Genomic DNA, 20,872 nt, shown 5'->3' with positions numbered 1-20,872 from the left:
TTCTGAGTAGGAGGAATCTTTGTCACCATGTGTGATCTTTAATGTTGGGTAACTCTGAAGATAGCCCCACACTCACACCCTGCCATTCTTTCTGTCCTTGTTGTTTGGTTAACCCTCTGCTCCTCTCTGATTCTCTTGATCTTTTCAACCCTGTGAATTCAATTTCATTCAAAAACTTGCATTCAATTAGGGGCCTCTCAAAGGGATGGTATATAAAGTTCAGCCTGGACTATAGAGCCACCTCCCTGCATATGAGGACTCCAAATTAAATGCAAATTTTGAATTAATTAAAAGCTAGGCATTTAAATTGCAGCAAGATGGATCTCCCACCCTCTCCCCTGTAGAACTGGAATAATCTGACAAATGAAGCTGGCACATCATTCTGTGGTTTGGAGAATGGAAAGATGAACAACTGGAATTCAACTTGAATGCTTCCCAGACCCAATCTGAGGGCTGCCCCTATCTTCCATCCTTTCCCCCACTCATCTGGTTAGTGTGAAGTCATCCTGTTCACAGACCAACTCTCCTGCTGTTCACTCAAAGTTGTTTAAAACAATATTCCAGACATTCCTGACAATGGCTTGTACCCTCATAGGACCCCTCTACTTGTGTGTCTGTCTATACATTAACACATATATGTGATCTGGGTACATGCAGTGGGTGTGTTTAAAATGATTGGTAACAGAAGCAGAACTCCAGCAGCTGGCATATAAAAAGTTCCCTTTTTCATATAAAGCAAATTGAATGATTATGCAAGAGAAATATGACCCTGATACATTGCTAGTCCTTGGCAGGCCACCAGAGGGGTGCAGTCAGTACAACTATAAGTGGCCCAGCTTCTGGAGGGACTTTGTGGCCACCGCAACCCCACACTGGTGTTCTCCCCACTTTTCTCTGCCTTGAATAGTGAAGCCAGGGAATTGCAACATGGGATCAGGGAGCATCTGAACCGCTTTACAATAGTGGGCACCTTGACAAGTTAATACTGGGCCTGAAATGTCCTACGGGAGTAACAGCCCACCAAAAAATATATGTCAGTGAGCATTACAGATAGGCTAGTTTGGAGTATTCATTATTTCACTTTGTCTTCCAATTAATTCTAGCAAAGCATTACTAATTGAATGATTTGTGAGTGGCATATACAGCATATGATACTTTGTAGAGATTATGTACAATGGACACACAAACGCTGTGGACACAAACATATTGCAACACTGTATTGGCAAATTAAACACATGACAATGTTTCAATTAGCTCAGTTCCAAATGGACATATTCTATGTATCACATACACACACACATACAGCTCAATTCTAATAATAAATGCCAATGGATTGTGTGCGTGCGTATATGTAGGTGTATATATATGTGTATATGTATGTGTATATGTATGTGTATATGTATATATATGTGTATATGTATGTGTATATGTATGTGTATATGTATATATATGTGTATATGTAGGTGTATATATATGTGTATATGTATGTGTATATATATAAACACCATTCCCTACAACCAGCACAGCATATATATGCTGCATTTGCAATGGTGGGTATTGATTTAACCCTGGGATTGGTAGAGTTAATACCCCTGGTGAAGCTACATGCTCTGATCTCCATATAATAACACAGGGCTGTGTTGGTTGTAGGGAATGGTGTTTATTTAACCCTTTCGCTGTTGGTTTACCTGTGGGAAAGGCTGACTTGTGTGAGAAAGTTGGCTCTGTAGCCCTGTGTGAGAGGTATTGGTCGGACAAGTTCCAGGGGCAGATTTCAGGGAGGGACTGCAAATGTCTTACCACCCCCCAACTCTGACACTCATTGCGGTAGATAGAGCGGGGCTCGCTGTCCTGGGGCGATCAGAGCCGGAGCAGTGAGCGCCAGGTGGCAGTGTGAGACAGCCGGCTCTCTGCAGTTTGACAGCCCAGTCCTGCAACCCAGAGAGCAGAAGAGACAGGGCAAAGCCGACCAGGAGCGCACCATCCTGGGACAATCTCATTCGGGGAATGGGTTTCAGAGAGGATCCCCAAGGTAGGTCTCTACGGATCGCTATTCGTTCTGCACCTTCCGCAGCTTTCTGTCACCTTATTGCGCCACCGCTAACTGGGTGCCAGGAGGAGGTGGCATTAACAGCAGCCCATGCACTGGTTGGGGCAGATGGCGATGCTCGCTCTGGGGCTGGAAGCGCCTTTTTAAATAACTCCGTGTCCAACTGGGTCCCAGCGCAGTGGCCGCTGGATGCTGCTGTGTAACCAGAAGCTGCTGTGAGCTGGCGTGGGGCTCCACGCGTGATACAACTTTTGGGATCTTGGGGCGGTAGTGATAAAGGCTGCGGGGCATTATGTAGCGTGAGGGGTACTACACCATAAGAATGATCAGACAGGTATATCACACTTCAGCCGCCGCACACAGCAGCTCCCATCATCCTTGTTCGGTTATGAAGATGAGAGTAGGACAGCAGTGGCGTGTTAGCGGAGGACTGTGGAGGCTGCTAGGGGACCATTCAGTTTGGTCTCACAGGCAGCCGAAGGGTTAAACACTATGTCATGACATACTGACCTAAATCGCATCTTAACCCTTTCGGTGCGCAAAAGGATTAGGCAAAGTTACTCAAACGCTGAAAACTCCAAAAGCCTTAACGGAAATAGCAGCTTTGGGTATAGTTGGTGTACTTAACCATTTAAGCGCTGAAGGGCATGCAGTATTTGAGCTGTCCCCTGGCACCCAGCGGGTTAATGTGATGGGCGCTGTCAATTTAAAGGCAGAGGAAATGTCAGGGAATTGTAGTTTGTGGGGATCGTGTGTCCTGTTCCTGGGAAGCTGGGATCGGAGCTGACACGGGTTATCTGCCCAGCAAAGTGTCACCAAAATCCAGTACAGGAAGCCGAAATAACATGAGATTTTATGGAAACGTTCAAAGTGCAGAACTTTTGTTCGAAATGTGATATATATATATATATTTATTTCAGTGTTATGAAATGAAATGATTACTTTGCAAACTCTGTGTAAAATTAGAATGAATATTGGGGAGATCTAAAACACAATCGGCATGTATCTTACGGAGGACTAAGTACCATTCCACAATATTCAACGAATAATATATTTTTATTAACGAATGAGAACGAATACAAATCTATTTAAACCTACCTTTGTAGTGTTAATAATGTGTGTTGTTATTTAATATATATATATATATATATATATATATTATAAATGAAACACAGGGCAGACATGTACGTACAATAAAATACATCAAAGTGTGATTACACACTCACTCTGGCTAAGAGATCTATTTACACATACATTGTGGATTTATACTTGGATGCATGTCTTTATTTCACACATGCCTGAAATTATGAATCTTGCTGTGTATGTTTCATATATACATATGTATATACATATATATATATATATATATATATATATATATATATATATATATATATATATATAGTATATATATATACTATATGGCTGTGATTTGGTATACATACCATTGCATGTAGGCGCCTGCATGAAGAAGCGCATATGTAGACACGTCTGTATGTATGGGGCTATATGTAATTAGAGATAGAGCTATAGAATGTACACCCCAGGGACTATTCCTTTTAACAGGATGCCCTGTGGATGATATGCTGTGTGAGTGATCTGTATGTAAAGTAAAGTGGGGGTCCGTGGGGACTCTCCATCCTGTGAATGATGGGGGGAGCCTCCAGCCCTGACTGATGGGAGGACTCAGTTGAAAGCTGCTGCAGGAAATAAGTCCGCTGTCTCTTTAAGAAAAAGTTTTCAATGTGTGTGAAGTTCAAGTTGGGGTCACTCGAAGTTCCTGCCCTGGGTTTTACCTTGTAGTTTAATATAGCTACACATCACATGGGGCGCTAACAGCTTCGGCTCACATACAGACTCCTTTCTCTCCCCAACATTATTGCCTGAACTCACCAAAATAGCAGAGGAAATTGCTAAAATAAAGGCAGAGGAAACTGATGCTGGGCCCAGCACGTATTACACAGAGGAAGAGTCTGGGCCTTATATGCAATTAATACAAAAAGAAGAAAGAAAGGAAAAAAGAGGAGGGTTGGCAGAAGATCCCCGCAGAGCTGGCATGGTGGATGGGAGGTTGGCAGCTGGAGGCTGAGGCTCAGATCTCACTGCGAGGAGCTGGGGATGGTCACTCACACAGACATCAGCTGCAGGGACACCACTGGGCAACCAGGTAACTGGGCACACTGGCCCACATGGGCAATGGGGGATTACTGGTCTGACTAACAGATGGGCAGCCAGGGGTTTAATGGGAAGGGGATGAAAGAGTGCGATCAGTTGGGGTATGCAGACTCTAGGAACCCAGAGGATCTTTGGGGCTGCAACTCCCATCACTCTTTGCTAGCCAACTAATAGATGCTGCAGAGGGAGTTCTGTCCTTGCAAAGCAGAGATTTAGCGCATTTGTCGTGTGGCACTGGCAGCCAGGGAATGATATATAAATTAATAGGGGGGAGACTGGTGTATTTTGGGATATTCGTCACTTTATAAAATTGCTATTTTAATTTTCTTTTTTTAATATTATTTTGAAAAAAAAATCGAAAAGTGAGGATTCAAATAAGAAATAACTTTTTGGCTTTAAAGAACACAACTAGCCCGATGCCAATAAAATGATGTAAAAACAAATTATCGTGCGCAAAACTCAGCGACTTAATTAGTGAGTTTATTCGTTATTGACGCAATACTTATAAAATATAATATACATTATCGGAAATCATAGCTCAGTTTGCCCCAAACTTAGAGGCACCTGGGACTCTTAGAAATATTTTGAACCCTTAAGACTCGATCCCTACAATCAAATCGCGTAAACGGTTAATTGTCCCAAAAAAGCGCTCTGTATCTGCCATCTTTTAAACTAATATTAATAATAGAGTGGAGAAGGGCGTATATTATATTTACCTGCTTTGTAGAGATGCTCCATAAGGCAAGATCTTGTTTTACCTGGAGCTAAAACTCTCCTCTCTGCTTCTAGAGCAGCGATCTCGAATGCCTTTCCTTGTCTAGATGCTTCTGGATATCTGGGCCAATCCCACCCCAGTGCTAGCAGCTGCTTCTAATAAGACAGACCCGGGCTACATTACAGTCCCTAATCCTTTACTGCTGCAGGGAACCTCACTGCGAGGCATGGAACAGGTTAAACGAGGTGGCCCTCCAAACCCCACTAAAAGTGACGAGTCCTCATCTCCCTGTCACATTCCACCCCACAGATATCCTCAACAATATCTTCTCCTTATCTCTGGCTGGATCTCCTTGTTTGTTTGTTAAATCGTCATAGATGTTAACGAGGGGCCGCTAATTAATTTAAAGGACAGAATCACAGCGGCCCTTGTCTGACAATAAATGTCATCTTGTCCCATCTGTCGTCGTTAAACTCTGAACTACACCAAATTCAGCATGGATTTAATTCAAATAAACTATAGAAAATCGGGAAAAGTGAATCACTTCTGATTTTTATTTTTTTCTTATTTATTTTTTTTGGTAATTTATAATAAATTATTATATTAATTAACGCCTGTTAGATATATTGTATATATCACGAATGTTTCACAATAAGACAAATATTTAGAATAAAAACAAAATGAGATGTGCTCTCTAAAAGTATCAAATATATTTCTTATTTCGTGTTCCTTACGAACTACCCAGTATAGATCGATTTAAACACTTATGCCTTAAATACCCCGCATACTAAATAATTATTCGATTAAACTGTGATAATTAAATAATTCAGTTAATATGTAATTTAAATATAATTTTACTAATTAAAACCAAGTTTTGTGCGCAGGTTTTTTTTTAAAGAAGAAAAGTGAAACTGCTAACTTTCGATATTGATGATTGTGTTTGATGTCTAATTTAATGTATCTGCTATATTTGTTCTTTTATAAGCACAAAATCACAGAAAATAAATAGTGCCAAATAACTGAAAATTCTATAAAGAAAAGAAGTTGCTTAGTTTTATTTTATTTTTTCGAGAAAGGAAAAAAAGAAAACGTATATATATATATAGATATATATATATATATATATGTATGCTAAAACTTTTAAAGGATGATATATAGCTTTCCATTTTTACTAAAATCGTGTATATTTTGTGGTAAGGGCAGAGATCAGCACAGTAAGAGGCGAAGAGGCGACATATAGGGTTAAAACTGCATGATGTCTGACACCTTATAAGTTATACCCCTTATTTTAAAACATTTTAGCTAATCTCCTTTTAACACCTTTGGATAACTAATGGAATCACCTATCAATAAACAATTCTAATTTAACGAATCCATAGGAAACAACAAGCTCTGGTTTGTGATCTGTACAGAGAAGTTCATGGCACCTGAAGAGGTTCCTTTATTGATCTCTCTGGAGACAATAAGTATCTCGCTAGGAATTGGCAGATGAATAATTATCAGCAATAATCAGTCCTGACACAGAATGCCCAGCGCTTTACATGTGACAGTTGCAAAAAAATTTGTCTAAGAGTTTTTTACAAATTTGAGAAGTGCGCTGGTTGTTACTGAGGCGGTGGTGGAGGAGCAAAACAGCCTCCCAGCAGCAGTGGTAGAGGTTAACACAGTGACGGAATTTTAACATGCATTGGACAGGCATATGTTTATCCCGAATCTAAGACGAGACAAAGAACTGATCACGGTTTGAGACTCTAAATTAGAAAAAGTGGGCAGACTAGATGGGCCGAATGGTTCTGTGTTCTTATGGTTGCGTATCCATGTGGTCAGAATGCCAGATCGTTCTGTGTAGGGTCAGGAATTATTAATCCCAACAGTCCCTTCAGAGACACAATGAGATCTTCAACCGTTTTAAAACACTTAACACCTCATTACTGCTTAACAATCTCCCAGGTCTTTCGTGCTCGGGAGGTGAGGCTGACTGAGTTCAAGGATTTCTTTCTTCTTTAATGAACTTTGTGAATGTAACAGTTTTCCTTTTTATTAATTGCTGTCATATGACCAAACTTTTCTTGTTTAGTTATTAAAGTATAAACATGGGTAGTCTGAGTGACCCTTCCCCCAATACCCGTCACCTGCCTTTCTTCCACCTGCCCTTGGTAGGTGTCTGTAGCCCACTGATCTGTGAAGATGTGGCCCCTGTCACAGGGGGTAGTGTCTGTCTGATAAATGCTTCCTGATATGGAAGCTGAGCGGTGATGTCACTTTTTTTTAAAATGCCTACGAGGGCTTTAAGCCACCCCCAGTCCCATATTTGCTGACGATAAAAGCGGTATATACACTCTGCAAGGTGGCACAAGACAGCAGAGTCAGTGAGAAGACAGGGAGGGGGATCCCATCTGACAGCACTTTCTCCCAGCTCCATCATGGTACCTCCTACCATCAAGGTACTATCACAATGCAGCCAGGTGTGTTATCAGAAATCTATAGGTATATGATGTATATCTACGGGGGGTGATGGACTTTGGTGGAAACACCAGCTCTCATCCAGTGAGAAATGCAAAGCATGTAGAAGGACCCACTTGTGTCTCTTACTGCCTGAATCAAAGCTTCGGTCCTGATGAATGACATCTTTCACGGCCGAAACGTTATTATAGAATATATCGCCTAAATATGTATATGTGTGTTTTGGAAAAAGAAGTGTGGACATTTGTAGATTTATTGGCTTTAAATTCGTTTATTCTTGTCTGCAGATAACATTCTGACACATTCACTGATGATGAGATCTTTTTCTTTTCTGGTTCAGTTGATCTATTCTAGAGGCAGAGGGCAAGGCGTTCTAAAACCATCAAGCAGAAAGTCATTTATGGTTATTATTCACATAGTCTCAAACAGAAATGAAACTTTGTTAAATAGGTAAAAGTGTGTTTCTGTTTTAGCCAGTCGTTACAAGAATTGTATCGATTAATTCGGATTTCGGAAATTACTCTGCGAAACCGTGGAGAATATAATACATTTATAGCGAATTTAATTCAGAAAAAAACGAATTTTTCGAAAACTGGGATTTATGTGAAAGCTGTTTTTACACCTACACAACATTAAATTAAATCGTGATCATATGCATTTATAGAGGTTCTGGCGGTGCCAGGTGGTTTGCTGTATGTTTTGGGCACCTCGTTGTCCTACAGAGGTCTCCTGGCTGCGCACAGGTACGTGGGCTGCTGGAGACACTAGTGGTGCCATGGGCTGCGTGGGTCATCTCTTAGAACTGGACCTTGGACCTGTAAGGCATGGAGATAGGTCACTGCATTGAGGCTACGGTAACGCTGTCCTCTGGGTGTTGACGCCTCTACAGATCACCCCACTGGCTCATGTTCTCTCGTGGAGATTGAATTATGTTTGCTATGTTCTGGAGGCGATGTGTTTACTTTACAATGACTGGGAACTAGATAACAAGAACTGCAGCTGGAGAGAAGCAATCAGGAGAATTAGATCCCACTTAGGATGTCAGTGAGGTCCTACCTCCTTCTCCACAAACAGGCATGCTGTGTATGTCCTACTCCGGGGTTAACTGATAACTATAATCAGGAAATCAAGAATGTAATAATCATTAATCAAGCACTATGTCTGTATGTAATAAGAGTCTTCCCTATATGTTCTGCTTGCCAAGGGCTGCCCTAACAGGGTCCTGCTTGTCTGCATACATCTCAACAATAATTGTTACAGAATTCTAATAACCTGACAGGACTAGATGTGACGCCCTTCTTTTTGAATTCATATTTGAAGTGGGTTTTTTACAGCACTCAACGCAGCATGTTCTATACCGAATTTCTGTATCAGAAAATTGGGATGATTATGGGTAGTGGAGAAGTTTATTAGAAATTGGTCACAAACCGGCAGATCTCAGTCTTGCCATAGAGCATCGCTTTATTAGACCTTTGTCCTTCTGATTTTGCCGTACATTTGTGTTCTGCTTAAAGTAAAATTATTTATTCTTTTGTAGAAATAAACATTTTATGTTTATATCTGTTTTTTTCTAAGGTGGACAACTGAACACAATGCTGGATGCTATGGAGGTACCCAGTCATTCAAGGCAACTTCTTCTTCAACTCAACTCCCAGCGGACTAAAGGCTTCCTCTGTGATGTGATCATTGTGGTACAGAATGCCCTTTTCAGGGCTCACAAGAACATTTTAGCTGCTAGCAGTGTCTACTTGAAGTCACTGGTTGTTCATGATAATTTGATCAATTTGGATCATGAAATGGTCAGTCCCAGCATATTCAGAATCATCCTAGACTTCATCTACACAGGAAGACTTGGAGATGGTGAACCCATTGGCGAACAGCTCTATGGGGCAGTGTTGGCAGCTGCCAGCTATCTCCAGATCTCCGATTTGGTCTCTTTATGCAAGAAGAAACTGAAGAGGAATGGCAAGTACTGTCATGTTAGGACAGCAGCTTACTCACCTTATGGGAGCCTTGCCAGGGGTCTAAGGGCCACCACTCCAGTCATTCAGTCGTGCTTCACTTCCACTCCAAGGCCTGTAGACTTGCCACCAGTGGAGCCAGTGAACCCCATAAATACCCATTGTGGGGAGCTGTATGCTTCTGTGTCTCAGGCCAATCAGCTGCACCAACATGGACTTTGCCCACCTGAAAGACATTGCTCTCCTCTGTGTGGACTGGATCTCTCAAAGAAAAGCCCAAGCAGGCCATCAGCACAGCACCATTCAGATGGACTTGGTGGAGGAGACAGCAGGGATCCCTCAATACAAGGAAGACCAGATAGTCCCCCAGTAAGTGTCAGTGTTCTTACCAATCATAGCTCTTATAAAAATCAGGCCCATGCTTACCAAAAGCTGGACAGTAATGACCCACCTGTCAGTCGCCCAGAGCCTTTTCGAAACAACATCTCCCAAGAGCCAGCCAACAGGACTGAAAGCCAGGAAATGATGTTTCGCTGGATGAAAGATGAGCCTCTGGGAAACTATGTGGATGAAAGTGACAGGGAGAAAGAACTGGAGCGGGATGAGAAAGGGGAAAGCTCCCCATTATCCCAGCAACCAAGGTACCCTAGTATAGAGAGCAATGAGCCTGATGATGACAAAAGCACAAGTGAAGAGACAGGAAGTAGTGGGGATCCATCACCTTCTGCCAACCTGGAAAGATACCACTGTAACCATCTAGGTTATGAGCCTGAGAGCTTTGGAGACAACCTGTATGTTTGCATACCCTGTGGTAAAGGTTTCCCTAGTTCAGAGCAGCTAAATGCTCATGTGGAAGCTCACAATGAAGAGGACCTTTACCACAAAGACAGCATGGAGCCATCAGTCCCATTCCTTGATAAATCCAACCAGAGCTTGGGTGACATCATTCGACCTTATCGATGCTCCTCCTGTGACAAGTCCTACAAAGATCCAGCCACCTTGAGACAACATGAAAAGACCCACTGGCTTACCCGTCCTTACCCTTGTAGCATTTGTGGGAAGAAGTTCACGCAGAGAGGGACCATGACCAGACATATGAGGAGCCATCTAGGGCTTAAACCATTTGCCTGTGATGCTTGTGGCATGCGCTTCACTCGCCAATACCGTCTAACAGAACACATGAGGATCCACTCAGGGGAGAAACCATACGAGTGCCAGGTGTGCGGGGGCAAATTTGCTCAGCAGCGAAATCTCATCAGTCACATGAAGATGCACACAACTGGACCAGATGGGAAGCCCAAGTTAGACTTCTCTGATAGTGTCTATGCCATGGCCAAATTTACCGCAGACCACCTTGGCTTGAAGCAAGAAAAGGCTGCAGAGATCCTTTCCCAAACCTCACATTTCCTCAACGATCCTAAAACCATAGAGAGCCTGTACCCCTTGGCCAAATTCACTGCAGAACACTTAGGCCTGACCCAAGACAAAGCAGCCGAGGTCCTTAGCCAGAGGGAGCACTTGGGTAGTGACAGCAGGATCATTGAAAGGTTCTCCTCACCATAAGGCCTCCCAATCCTTGAGGATGAATGATTTGCATGCAATAGAAAAACATGAAAAAGTGCACCAAGCAAGGTATTCTGACGTTACCAAAGAGCTTTCTCTTTAAATCAATCTCTTGGCTTAGAAATGGCCAAGTTGAAACCTGCAAGAGCCAAAGACATTTTTAATGGTTGCTTTAACCTATGTATCCTGTGACAGGAGGAGATACGCACTTCTGGTTAAGCACTTTCTGACAGGAGAAGTGAGTCTTGCTCAATGTATTACTTTCACAGTATGTTCAACTTTGACTCTGCCCAGACCAGTTGAAAGATACCGCTTAATATGCCAAAGATGTGGCTGGAGGACATTATTTTTTTATATAAATATTTTCTATGTGTATGTAGGGACAATCAGAGGTGGACGAATCAGTATTTTCCAAACATCAACTATGCAATTTTTAGGTCCCCTTAAAAATTTGGGGGACGAATATCAGGTGTCCTCTTTCCTTTACAGATTCCAAGGGGTAATTATTTCTTTGGTGCAAACTGAATACACCCAGGGCTCAAGCCCCTTGTCTGTTGACAGTGTTGGGCTATGGAAGGGCCAATGATATTTTTCTCCGAGGACCTTTCCTGTTACTTTCTCAGCAAAGCATGCATTGCTGTAGACAATGGTTCTGAGCGCATTAGCCCCAGTTTAATGTCAATAGACTCCAAATGATTCAGGGAATTCATCATTTCTGATTGGAGAGACAGGCCATCCAGACAAGGTCAAGCACTCTCATAGCCATCATGAAGCGATCAGCTAGTTATTTCCCACCAGCCCTGGCTAACTGAAGTAAAACCAAAAGCATTTAAGGCATCTGTGGTGCCTTTTCAAACCAAATATGACTACATTATTACATATCCATGGGGTGAAAAGTTGAGTAATCCAAAAGAGTTGAGGACTAGATGTATTGCCTGTAACTGTGGGTTCTCTCACATAATCTGTGGGTGGGTTAAGTTCCCAGAAGTGGGGGCAAATTCAGGGAACCTCCCTTTCTGATGAGCTAACTTAAATTTCCCAAAATCTCCAAATCCCGCATTCTTAGGAAGCACAGAGTGACTGGGCTGTGGGTGGGCGCTGAAGGGAAACAAATTCCGCATTAGGAACCATAATTAATGATCAGCAGTCCCCAAAAACAGCTTAACCTCATTAGCACTTAGAAGGGCTGTGGAGCCACCAGAAGGGAAACTCCTTCTGGAATTGCAGAGTTACGAGGGAGCTGAGAGATTCAACACCCATCCAATTCTTCCAAACCATTTACATTGCTTTGTGTCAAATATATCCAGGTAACCCAAACTGATCACCACTAAACCCTCACCTGTGTAGCTTTCACTTGTCTGTTCACCCCAATGACTGTTATAGTATAAATTCTTTATTCTCTGGGGGTGAGGGTTCTGGGTGCAAAGTCCCCCCCGGTTGGAAGAGTGATGGGTGTCTGAGAAGTTTGTGTCCCTCTCCATTCTCTGACCTCAGGGATGGGCTGTAGACTGAGTCTTCTGTGACTTTATGCTGTGGGGAAACATTAACCCTTTCAGAAACAGAGACGTCAATAGCACATAAGCAACTAAGCTGATATTCATGCGTGCTGGGATGTGTAACGTATTCTGCTATGAGCTACAGCTCCCAGCATGCTCAGCCAGCCAAAGGTCCACAGTAACTACGTTGACCGATGTTGGTTATCAGTGCCTCACATTGTAAACTAAAGTGTCTACAAACTAATGTTGTTTAAGCTCATTTGCCCTTAACCCTTTGAGTGCGCTGTGCATTGCAGAGGAAGGTAATCGCCACTGTCTAGCACTCATATGGTTAAAGAGATGTGCTCCCAGGGGTTACAGAAACATGTTTGCATGCAGTGTTGCTGGAAGCTCTGGCAGGACGAGCGCTTTATGTTATATATTATGTGTATGGAATTGGGCGAACGTCAAATTTGTCATTGTTAATTAGTCACATGAACACGTCTGAGTAATAGGCGAATCTTGCTCCCCTTAAGCACTTAATGGGTTAACTATATGCTGTGGGGCGGCAGCAATACCAGAGGAGGAAAAAAATGTTTAATTAATGACCTCGAAATCGTATAGAAATCCCAAATTCTCAATCCGTCCTCTGTCCACCAGGCTGTGATCTGTGCTGCCATAAATGGACTGCTGACGTCACATACCATTGTATTACAAATACAAGCTCCTTTCCAGCATGGTGGCAGATGGGGGGCTACGGGATCCTTGGGATCCCCAGCTGTTAATTACAGTCCCCATACAGGAGACAGGGTAGTATGCGATTAACCCCTTGAGCGCCGTTGCTAAAGGGGGTTAAAGCTAGTATCATTGTCGGGTTCTCGATAAACTCTGCGTTGAGGGTTTAGGTTTTCTTGCGGGAAACGTATTGAATTTACGATCCTTAAATAGATCGAGTTACCGATGACTGAAGCCCAATAAATCACTTTGATTACATACAATGATTCGAAATAATATCTCCGATAAACAGATAAAGTCACCCTTATTATTTAATGTACTGGCTTCTTAATAAACATCTAAAAACGAGTTACTTTACTGAGTAAAAGATACATGAATAAATGTTACAAAACGTAAAACAATCAAAGTGAGAAAATGAAATACATCAGAATATTTTATCCAAAACCAAAATATATAACAAAAACAAATATCTATAATTATTTGAATGTCATTTCCGTTGAATTTCGTAATTACATTTTCGTTTTTAAGAAACTAAAAATCTTAACAGTTTCAAACTTCGCAAATTACTTTGTGTCAAAGGGGGGATTTAGACTCGAAATTATCTAACGAAAAATAAAACGCCCGATCAGTAAAAAGCTTCCCTTTAGGATAACATTAATGTCTGTAAATAAAATGTAAAATAACTCATTATTTATTTTCGTCATTTTCATATAGTGCCAGTTATATAAATCTGCTAATAAGCATTGAATTGCAATTTAAAAAAAGGTGAATGTCAGCCCTGGCACTGAAGGGGTTTATAGATAGATTCCATTTATTTCCTGGGGTTAGTCCTTGGCACTGAGAGGGTTAAGGGTTACATGGCATGGGGTCCCATCAGGGAAGTGAGGGGCTGCTCAGTTTAGGCATTTGACAGGGACCTGCGTGTTATGCGGTGAGGGGAGCAGCGGCTGCTCCTTGTCACATCTCATATGTCAGGCAGGAGGCGAGAGAGGAAGAAGCTTGAGCCAGGACCTGGCATCAGCAGGACGTCCTGAATTGTGTGACAAACAATGGAAAAATCTTTGAAAAAGAGCAGATTCCGCTAAAGTGAGGATGTTCAGCTGGGATCCGAGAGGCAGGGAGAGGTGGGGACACGGCCGACGGAGGGAGAGAGAAACAGAGGCAGGGAGCGTCAGGGAGTTTAGTGGATAGGGATCGTGTCCTCTCCGCCACGCTGTCCTCTAGCAGAGACCTGTTACCGGGAATGTCACTGCAGCGGCCGGGGGTTATCACGGTGACAGCAGAGCGATCACTGCGCGCTGTGTACACTATACGTGCCGTGGATATCCCAAAGAATCAGCGGGTCCCGTCATTAACAAGTCATAGACAGTGCGGGTCTTCAGCCGTCCCTGAACTAAACCCACATGGCAGCTGACTCTGGGTGATGGGAGTTGCACTTTCTTATAGCAATGAGCCTGGATGCGAGATTCCCGGTCATTACGCCTCTGGTATTGTTCGCTGCTCTCCGTAGGTATCACAATATAAAGTGAGGTCTGCCGGTATCGTGTTGCTTCTAATTGTAAATACAATGTTAATATGACTACCGGGGTCTGATCGCTCGGTGTCCGGTGCTGATAAGCAGAGGTTTGGTAATTATCACATCCAATAGATTAGAGATCCACAGGATCCCAATGCGATCCCTTAGAGGGTTGCAGCGAGTGATCAGTGGGGATCTGTTCCGGGGAAGTCCCAGTGGATTCATGGAAGGGATCCTCGTGTTCCATAGATCGTGTTTCTATAACAGAAGGTTTTTTTCTGCCTGTTGCACAAAAGGCTCAGACGTGATGGGGAAATGTGCCGGGTCCGGGCCACAGGAAGCCGCACCCCAAAAATAGTAACTGGGAAACTATTTAAGTAAAAAAAACTATCCCCACTAAGTGTTGGTTGGAATTTGCACCTGGATCCCTTCCAAATCTTCCCAGGAAACAGAATTCAGAATAAAGCCCCACGAGTTGGCTCACTTATGAGAAGACCCCCACCCCTCCCCCCATTACCGGAGTTTGATTCAGGAATTCTTTCTGTTTGCTGAAATCCATGTAAATAAAACCATATATGTCACCAAACAAACACAGCAGCTGCGCGCACTCCCCGGCCAACCGAGCCCCGGCTGGGTTACTCGCCCCCTTTTAGGACTTAGGTGATGGGTTGGCCGTGGGATTGTCCCGTTAGCACCGATTGGGTTAAATTGGTGAAGGGGCAATCAGGCTGATATATGGGGTACATAGCGTCAGGATTTCAAAGCAGATCTATCCCAGTGTGATCATCATCATCAGTTTGGAACAAGTGATCGCTTCTGTGCACCTCAACCTCATCACCACCCAGGGCCAGGTTCTGGCTGAGCGTGATGGGAGTTGCGGTGTGTGTAAGGCAGCTGCCCCTGGTCTGCAGGTGTAGGAGGTTTCTGGGGCTCTAAGGATGCCCAGGTTGGTCCCAAAGTGAAAGAGCTTGGAGCTCAAATTTCACAACTAATTGCAGCCCCAGATTGCCAGGTGCAGAGCAGTTTTATAGCCTCAGGGATCTCTGCTTTGGCTGTTGGGGGGGGGGTATCCTGTACACCCCACCTCCCCTTGTTTTAGGCTCAGAGCAGACCTGACATTCTGGGGGGTTTCGCAGACACTCCCAGTACATGTTGCTGTTGGAAGGAAAGCAGATATTCCTGTTCCATGTTAAGTAAAGTCTTGCTGAATAACCCTTTAGCTAGCAAAGCCAAATAAATCTGACAGCATCACATCATCACACACCTGAATAGGGGCCAAACACTCAAGAAAGTGACAGATTACACAGCCAACAGCAGGGGGATTAACATATTACTGCTTTAACTACAGATTATCCAAATGAAACCTTTAATGACAAGCTAATTCCTTCTATTATAGAAGCTTGTCGTCTCCAAGTGTTATTATTTATCCAGGGCAGTGGCTGGGGTCAATGCCAGTGTCTAGGACAGGTGCCTAACCCATAGAGAGGAGGACCAGCCCCATCATCAGCATGAAACACTGCCAATCATAACTGGGTGCCATAGACATGATATACATTCAAACCTATAGACTGATGGTGCTATTGCATCATGACCATGCAGCCATACCCACCATTACTTTCTAATCTTTGACTTCTCCTGTCCATGATATAAGATCACAGGGAACAGGCATCTTCATTCTGTAGCAAACTTCATTCAATGCAGCTTTAATGGAAATGTTGCTTGTAAAGATTTATTTTGATATGTATAATTTCACTTTAAGAAGGGACTGGAACTCCAACTATTGTGGTCATAACCAGGATAAGAATACTAGGAGTGGCTGCATTTAACTGTAAAAGTTAATCAAAGTGTTAAGCATTGAAAAGTCTCTAGGTGGAAAGCTTACTGGTGCTTATAGGAGAAGAACCTATACAATTCTTTCATCCTTACCCTACCCTTCAGGAGGGTAGGGTATGATTTGTGTGAAGCTTAATTCAGATACTTAGATCATTAAACCCAAACATGTCCCAGCATTGAAACAAGCCCAGTCAGCAATATTTATGCCTTTGATGACCTAGACAGTAAAAAGGTGTCACAGTTCCTTCTTACAAGACACATGACCAAGAAAGCCGTCAGTATCATTTGTATTTTATATACAATTTTTTTTCTCTTAAATGAATGTATTTATTGCATGTCCATGAATTTCATTATTTCCACATCTGTATAAAAAGCTTTGGTTGGATCTGTGGTTTTTTTTTTATTTTTTTTAATGATATATGTTAAGGATTGATTTGAAAAAACTTTACATTTGCTATACTCAGAAAAAAAACAAGCAATAAAAGATATTAAATTGTGAATTTCTGACATGGTTTGTATTATTTTGGAATTTGTTATTTTTATTTTCCTAAGTTGCTGCAACATAGAAGGTCCTCAGCCTTTGAGCTGAATCAACTAACTAATAAAATACTATTTACTTCTTGGAGGTATAGACTTGCCTATAGGTGACAAACCCCCACAAAAAGTCGGTTGGTAACCTGTCCACAGCCTTACTAAACATTTATTACAGTTTTTTTTTTATTATTTTTATTAAAGCGGATCTATCATTAGAAATAGGTTTCTGTTCTTTAACCTGTGGTGTGGCTATACATCCTGTTTTAAAACATTTCAGGAAACAATGAAATATTGTAATACACACAGCACATGGGAGAGAACGTAATCCTGCAGATACATATATTTAAGATTCAACTCACCAGCTTATGGAGGTCCAACCCTGGCAAAAAGACAGTTGGTTAATTTAAAGACCCATCCCGGATTTAACCATAAATGGTACAGGGCAGGCCCAACAAAGCTCTTCTTAATACCTATTAATACATAGTACGCAGGGGGTTGAAATGTCCAGCTTTGACGCATACTCCCACATACCCTATTAAAATAAAGAGCTGGACCAAAACACATATTGTGTGTTTATTGGTCTTTATTTCCTGGCATTAACCCAGGAATCTGAATATGTGAGCGTTTTTATGCTGGTTAGGTTGTGTGCTCCCCTTTTTGTGTGTGTGTATATATATATATATTTTTTTATTATTATTATTTTTGACGAGCATATTTGCAGGTTCTGACCAAATCTTATGGCTGAGCTGCCCCCCCCGACATACAGGTGCCTCATTAATGGTGTCCAGAAAAGGCTTCAAATTGTTTAAGAGTCTCATCTGGGTTATAATGCAGTCGCACTCATTCAGCTCATTGCTAAGCTCATAGGACTCGCCAAACACGGGGCTGAGCAATACATGGCCATATAGTGTGACGGAGTGTTAGGGGTTGTTTTCAATGGTATCTGCTTGCCATACCATATAAAATCGTACAGAATAAGAGTATTATATTTTAAGAGCAACACTAACAAACATGTACTTAAAGTGGTATAATTATTAAGCAGCCTTAAGTCCCCAAATACTGTAGGTACACTGCTTCTAAAGAATTATTTTATCTACCAGGTCAATATTTTTGCTGCCTTTATGGGGATACCGCAAGCGGAAGTCAGCTTGGTGTATTTATTTCTAATGCTTGTTAGTCCATCTTCATTAAATCATTTAATGTAAAACTATTAACTGTGTAATTCCAGGCATTAAAATATATTTAACTTTCCATCCTTTGCAGCAATTTGTGTTTGCCACATATTACTAGACACACACACAACGAGGCCGCACACTAGACTTTTATCCGACGTCTTCTTTATGTCTTGGATATTAGTGTGTGTGTGTGTTAAACTAACCCGCTCTTGAGAATCCATCAGTGTGTTCCCTCCGCATGGCATAAGGTTTTAATATTTTTTATACCATACTATAAAATGTATTTCGATTACACTACAATTCCCACAAATCTGTGCAAATGGCTGATGGGAGTGTATTGTCTGACAGATCACACTTCGAGAAACCTTGATCCGGAAGATTACGAAGTTGGGCAACTCACAAGGTAGAGAAATGGCTTTTAATCAGCAATAACATTTAACAAAAGTTCCCCAAAAGTCGGAACTTGTAATATTACACAAATGCACTAAACGTGTCGTATTCTGGATAATAGGGATGTTTCAGTTCATTTGTATTGCTTGTAAAAAAATAAAATAAAAAAATGGCATCCAACGTCGAAGCTTGCACATCTGTAGTCTACTTGAAAAGCAGCGTGACTGTTTCCCCTAAACTGATTTCATTTACCCAGGAATTACCACCATCTGCAGCTGGGCTAATGGCAAATGCTCAAAACACACACTGGTGGCTCATTATTTACCCTAAACCATAATAAAGATGTTTTACAAGTAACTAAAGAGGGACAAACTGATGGCACAATTTCATGTTATTATTTATGGCCATTTAAGGACATGGACATATCGATGAAATAACGTTGCATGGGTATTTATTTACTGTGATGTTAGCGGTTTGTACTCAGTACATCAGGGTGGGGTATATATTTTTTATTTCCAGTTATGACACAAATCATTCTGCTACTGCATACAAAAAATCCCCCTGTGATGGTTAGCTAACCAAACGGTTGTCAGGTGAGTATTAATACGCAGACGCTGGTGTGCAGGATGACCCTATAGTGCAGGGGCGTCCAACGTGCGGCCCTCCAGCTGCTGCAGGACTACATCTCCCATAATGCTCTTTCAGCTGAGGGGCTGGCTGAGGAGGATGGGAGATGTAGTCCTGCAGCAGCTGGAGGGCCGCAGGTTGGACGCCCCTGCTATAGTGAGTATGTGATCGTGCATATGCCAATTAGGGCAAATCCAGAATGCCTAAAGTTATGTTCGCTAGACAGAAATCAGATTGTCTGTCTATAATGGTTACAGTGTATTGATAAATCAAACCAGAACGGTAACAGACTATTTCAACAAAAGTGCCATACCTATGAGACGTCACCGTTGTTCACCGTTTTTATTTAATGTGTAAAATAAGAAAACAGACACGAGAACGTAGCGATGACCTCGTGGACCTGATTTATCTAATGGACTTCAAGTTGTGCAAAACAGCTGTTCCGATCTTCATCTTCTGCATCCCAACTTTATAGACACGATGACTGTGAGCAGAACAAAGACCATGCTGCTTTTATAAAGTATTAGGAAACAGAAGAACAATCATTTGCCAACTTCACACATTCTTAGGTGGAACATCAGTGTTCCTGAGTTGTTTACAACAATAAATTGATCACCGAAGGGTTAAAACAGAATACATGTTATCAGACATATCCTGTTGAATCCGAATCAGTAAAATAAATCTCCTGTCCCCCTAATCTAATTAAATCTATGAAACATGTATCTAACCCATTAAACCTGTTCTCACGCACAGTTGTTGGATGTGTTCAATGTCTGTGATAGCAACCAGTCAAACACCATTTGAATAAAATATTTATTGAGATTTCTATTCCATTTTTTATCACCACAACCAACACAGCAGATAAAAGGGGCAAGCGGTAGATAACACTTTGAACACAAATCAAAATGACCATGCAACACAGAAGGTGACACATCACACCTATACAAAGTGTATCTACATTAGCTGAATACGCAAAGGATACATCAGATACAATGAGCTACACTTGGTTACTTTTTCTGTGCAAAGACAAAATAATATGCAGTTACACAGAGATTAAGCATGGCAGAATGACAATAGAGTTGATAAATACTTGTCAAATGAATTAAAGGGGTACAGACACCCAGAAAGAACCAATGAACAGATCACATATCACAATGTAACATAACTTCACAGACATCCTTTCCTATTTCAGCGACACATGACAATACACTGCAAACGGTGGATACATTTCCCTCTGATAAAAGCCCTGTTAAAATAGTAAAAAAAAAAAAAAAAAAAAGTTTGAGCTGTAAAGGCTCTGTCCAGAAGTCCAGAAGCCCAGAGAGAAACTACTCTTGTTAAATCCCTTTAAGAGTATACGGCCTTCGAGCTCCTACATGCCGACTGTTTCTTTCGGCTGAGAAACCATTGCTTTCGAACGGCTGTCCATACCGTGACTACCCACTTGGTCACACCACATTATCTCTTTAAAAAACGAAAAACCAAAGACTAAAAACTATTTACACAAAAAATAAAACAAACCATACCGCCACTACAATTCACAAATAAAATAAGTAGTTCAAATCAAAAAAAAAATCTGAACTCAAGGTTCTGTATTATAACTTTTGTACTTGTTAACCTAAGTGCCCCACGTCTGGTAAAGTTGGACTCCTGCACTTTC

The 20,872-nt window shown here is 41.8% G+C and overlaps 1 protein-coding gene across 4 annotated transcripts; it reads left to right on the top strand.

Annotated features, from left to right (window-relative positions):
- Window positions 1-1,827: 1,827 nt before the first annotated feature.
- HIC1 (HIC ZBTB transcriptional repressor 1) lies at window positions 1,828-18,740 on the top strand. 4 transcript variants are annotated; one of them, XM_053457097.1, is made up of 2 exons: window positions 1,828-2,032; window positions 8,979-10,973. In XM_053457097.1, exons 1-2 carry the CDS (start codon window positions 2,008-2,010, stop codon window positions 10,925-10,927), a joined length of 1,974 nt encoding a protein of 657 aa, XP_053313072.1. In that variant the 5' UTR covers window positions 1,828-2,007; the 3' UTR covers window positions 10,928-10,973. The 4 variants fall into 4 exon arrangements, 3 of the variants coding, with proteins under 3 accessions (XP_053313072.1, XP_053313071.1, XP_053313073.1); XM_053457096.1 differs by lacking the exon at window positions 1,828-2,032 and adding an exon at window positions 3,642-4,217; XR_008346391.1 differs by lacking the exons at window positions 1,828-2,032; window positions 8,979-10,973 and adding exons at window positions 4,147-4,217; window positions 18,544-18,740.
- The last annotated feature ends 2,132 nt before the right edge of the window (window positions 18,741-20,872 follow it).

Source organism: Spea bombifrons, chromosome 2, assembly GCF_027358695.1.
Source record: "Spea bombifrons isolate aSpeBom1 chromosome 2, aSpeBom1.2.pri, whole genome shotgun sequence".
Taxonomy (NCBI): Eukaryota; Metazoa; Chordata; class Amphibia; order Anura; family Pelobatidae; genus Spea; species Spea bombifrons.
Note: the sequence above shows the minus strand (reverse complement) of the source record. Positions and strands in the feature narration are given on the sequence as shown.

Bases quoted from the DNA above. Each gene is read 5' to 3' on its own strand.
- HIC1 (XM_053457096.1), top strand. From the start codon at position 4,169: ATGGTCACTCACACAGACATCAGCTGCAGGGACACCACTGGGCAACCA. The intron at 4,218-8,978 runs GTAACTGGGCAC...TTTTTTTCTAAG, and splicing joins GGACACCACTGGGCAACCAG to GTGGACAACTGAACACAATG.